This window comes from Habropoda laboriosa, unplaced genomic scaffold (genome assembly GCF_001263275.1).
Source record: "Habropoda laboriosa isolate 0110345459 unplaced genomic scaffold, ASM126327v1 scaffold786, whole genome shotgun sequence".
Lineage (NCBI taxonomy): Eukaryota > Metazoa > Arthropoda > Insecta > Hymenoptera > Apidae > Habropoda > Habropoda laboriosa.
In genome coordinates this window covers 92,203-95,816 of record NW_017100969.1, presented here as the reverse complement: position 1 = coordinate 95,816, position 3,614 = coordinate 92,203, and the positions used below count along the sequence as shown (strand labels likewise).

The window sequence follows — 3,614 nt, the reverse complement described above, 5'->3', positions numbered from 1 at the left end:
TAATTAAATATACTTTGTTTTATGTTAATAATTATGTTAATAAAACAAAATTTCAAATTAAAGATTTTATTTTTAGATATTTGAGATTACATACTATGTTTTAGTTGCAAGAAATGAATTGTAACAACTTATACTGTTCATATTACAAGCATATTTTTTAGAAACATAATAAATATTTTTGATTAATAAATCTTTCTGGTGTTATTTTTAGTGATATTATATTTTTTTGTTACACGACCAGGGGGTTCTAGAACCCTGTTACCATCATCCTACTGTATCGATTAAGACTGGTATTATATCATTGCGCTATTAGTGGTAGGAATTGAAATCAAGAACACTTGGCATTTGTTATTTTAAATAAGACAAAATTTCGAATCTTAGGATGAATTAGAATGGATTCAGTGACACATTTGCGTTTTGGGATCCAAGGGTGTATTGACAATACAGTAACAATGTATAGACGACCAATATCGATCGTTTTGTGCAATGCAGTTCTTAAAAAGATCGTTTTTAAGCATAGAGTGCGTGTCAGAACCAATAGTTTTGAACGACGTCGGTATTTCAGATCATGTGACAAAAAGTCCCATGATTCTCTTAGCCTATGACAGACGAGGTACAGGCACAGACGACGTACAGGATGGACTTTGCATCTTATGGGCACTTTTTGTCCGACCTTTGCTATTTTCGTGTCACTACCACCGTTACCGTTAATTGAGGTGAAAACAGTGTAATGGCGTTTCCTCACTCACCTCAGTCCTTTGGGTGGTCCTTTGAAAAAAACCATCAGATGGCACAGAAGGGTGCAATATACTAAGGACGGTACGGTAAAGCAGTATCGTGCAAGTCCCCAACACTGTTGCACGTTCTTAGGTTATCAGACAGCATTATGTTTAATGCTATGTGAAGTGAAACAAATCTTTTAAACTTTCCATATGTGAAAATTCATCTCGTACCCACTTCCTGTATCAATTGTAACGGTGCAGTATTTTCGTTTACAGAACTCTGTACATGTATAAATTTTTCCCTAGCGGTGGTAGATTTGGCAAGAAAGTTACAATTGCTCTGCATTTTGTTCGAAGATCTTCAAGGCAGATTTGATTACTAATTGTAAACAATAGGCAAGGCATGGAATTCTGCTCTAATTTTTGTATGTATGTAGGCAGTTTTAATTTCCCAATTTAATTAAAATTTTCGATATCTTTTAAAATTAAACAAGCTAATTGCATGATATATTTCACATAATAGGAATTGGGTAAATAATAATAATAAAACAAATTATCCATTAAGAAAGCAATGCTATTTCTCTATTTAAAATGTCTGTAACAAATTATCAAATTATCACAGAATTGCCGACTGAGATACTTTAACAACGAAAGCTTCATTTGTGAAATTGTTAAAAATGATTACAGTTACTTAACTTGAGGTACATGAGACTCTAGAATCAGTAACCTATGCAAACGACGTATCACAGACTTTTGTAATATTAATTAAATGGCCCAGATGTAACATCGCATACGTCATCGGGAAGTCGTTGACACGTCGGAGTAGGTGGCACTTCGCATACGCATTTTATACACGTAGAATCGTAGTCGGTTCCTTGTTTCAGTTCGTCACCTATGTGCATCATCATGTTACCGAATTGACACATCTTATTTTCTGGAAAATCGATAAACACAGTTACGATCATTGACTATCTTGCAGTTGGTAGTATATATCAAACGCAAGTATGTACGTATTAAAGCCAATTAATTAGTGCATTGATTATTATTTGAAATTTGATATTACATGTGTGATGGAATGCTTTGGTATCATATATTGATATCATATAGTGGTATATTGGCAATGTATTATACCCAAAGTTTTTTATTAATATCTCAGAAACTAATACATACCGCAAGCTAAAATATTATATTCGGAGTCTTCCCTCCCTTTCCCTCAACTTCTCAAAATTTCGTTTCATTATGATGTTTGGGTCATACCGCACTACAGCCAATTTTTTAATATTTAGAATTCACTAATATTCTACAGTATTATCAGGTATTATCAACATTGATATTGATAACATCGTTGTTAATAATTTCTTTTTCTGGTTGTTTTTCAAATTGCAAATAACTATACTAATAAAAACAAAATCTATGATCCAATGGTTCAGAAAAAAATGAATAATGAAATAATATTTGATTATTTACTGTTTACATTTTTTTTGAAGAGAATAATAAATAATTATTACTGAAGCTACATGATTCAGTTAATGATTGATTTAATGATAAAATTAGACTAATTCCCATAAATTATTACTGAAGCTATATGATTCAGTTAATGATTGATTTAATGATAAAATTAGACTAATTCCCATGCAACATTAAAGTATGAAGTCAGCAAATGCAACTAATATACTTATTGATAAATTAAAAATGTTAATGAAAATTGTTGAGCAGTTAAGATAATATGTTATTAAGAAGTATGTAACTGATAGAAATGCATTTTTCATTATCACACATACCTTTTTCAGAGACAGACTTAGTGCTGCCTTCTTTAGGAATGACAGTATCATTCGCATTTTCTGTAAAATATGAAATCTATTTTATGAACTACACTTTAATTAGGGTATTTTGTTAATTTCTTCCAATGATATAAGTAATTTATAGTGACACTTTTGTTGTAAACTTACGACATCTACTAAACACATTGCAATCTTTTTGTGGGCTTTGATTGTTGTAGAAAACAGGTGCACACTTTTTAACAAAAGCATCAGCATGGCGGAACAATGGAGAGCAATAATCACGGTTTGGTTTCTTACAGAAAGGTTCGACTTCTTCACCTAAATATGCAATTTGTTTTAAAATATATTATCAATATTAGTATTTATAAGTATTTCGACATGAATAAATTGTTTGACTCAGACTCTGTTCTAAAGAACAAAAGAAGAATACTCTACATATATATTCAGTATCAGTTATAACTCTTTTTATGTAACTTGTGTTCTTTTCATCCAAATTATCAGATTCTCTTTGTGGATGAGAACCTGGCATTTTATATTAATACTTTATATTAAGAAATATGTAACCCAACAGTATTACATTACTTTTGTTTAATTATTGCTTTACAAACAAGAGAAACCAACCTACACAAGCTATTAATATCAAAATAAATTTGAATCATTTTGTAACAAATTTAAAGGAAAATCAATTTAAACTTGAAAATCTTGCTTAATGCAATTCATAAACTACATTTTATATTTATATATCTACTTGATTCGAATAACTTCTGTAGCAGTTAGATTATTTCATTTGTAAAATTTTTGGTTTTATACAAGTTCTTATATGTAGTTCTGTTAAATAATTTCTACTTAAGTTTTAATAGGTTATATTTGATTTTAAATTGAAGTTAATACTTTGTTTCGAAATTTTCAATACCTTTGAATCCAGGTATGCAGGCACATTCTAAATCTGGGTCAGATTTTGACTTAAAGTATTCTCCATCTAAGTAAGTATGACCGTCAACTTCACAGGTCGCCCTTTTTTTTCCGTCCTCGACTGAAGAAAATAATCGGATTTGCTTAAATCCATTATTTCATACACGTGTTAATTACGTCCTTATTCTACAGCATTTTG

General features: G+C 30.4%; 1 protein-coding gene across 1 annotated transcript in view; it reads right to left on the bottom strand.

Annotated features, from left to right (window-relative positions):
• Positions 1–1,352: 1,352 nt before the first annotated feature.
• The window catches only part of LOC108577693 (kielin/chordin-like protein), a 6,384-nt gene continuing 4,122 nt past the window's right edge, over positions 1,353–3,614 (bottom strand). The window contains exons 4-7 of the mRNA XM_017940884.1: positions 3,417–3,536; positions 2,672–2,821; positions 2,504–2,563; positions 1,353–1,656 (exon numbers count right to left, since the gene is read on the bottom strand). Coding sequence (XP_017796373.1) covers positions 1,484–1,656; positions 2,504–2,563; positions 2,672–2,821; positions 3,417–3,536 — 503 coding nt within the window. The 3' untranslated portion in view covers positions 1,353–1,483. The remainder of the gene's footprint in view (positions 1,657–2,503; positions 2,564–2,671; positions 2,822–3,416; positions 3,537–3,614) is intronic.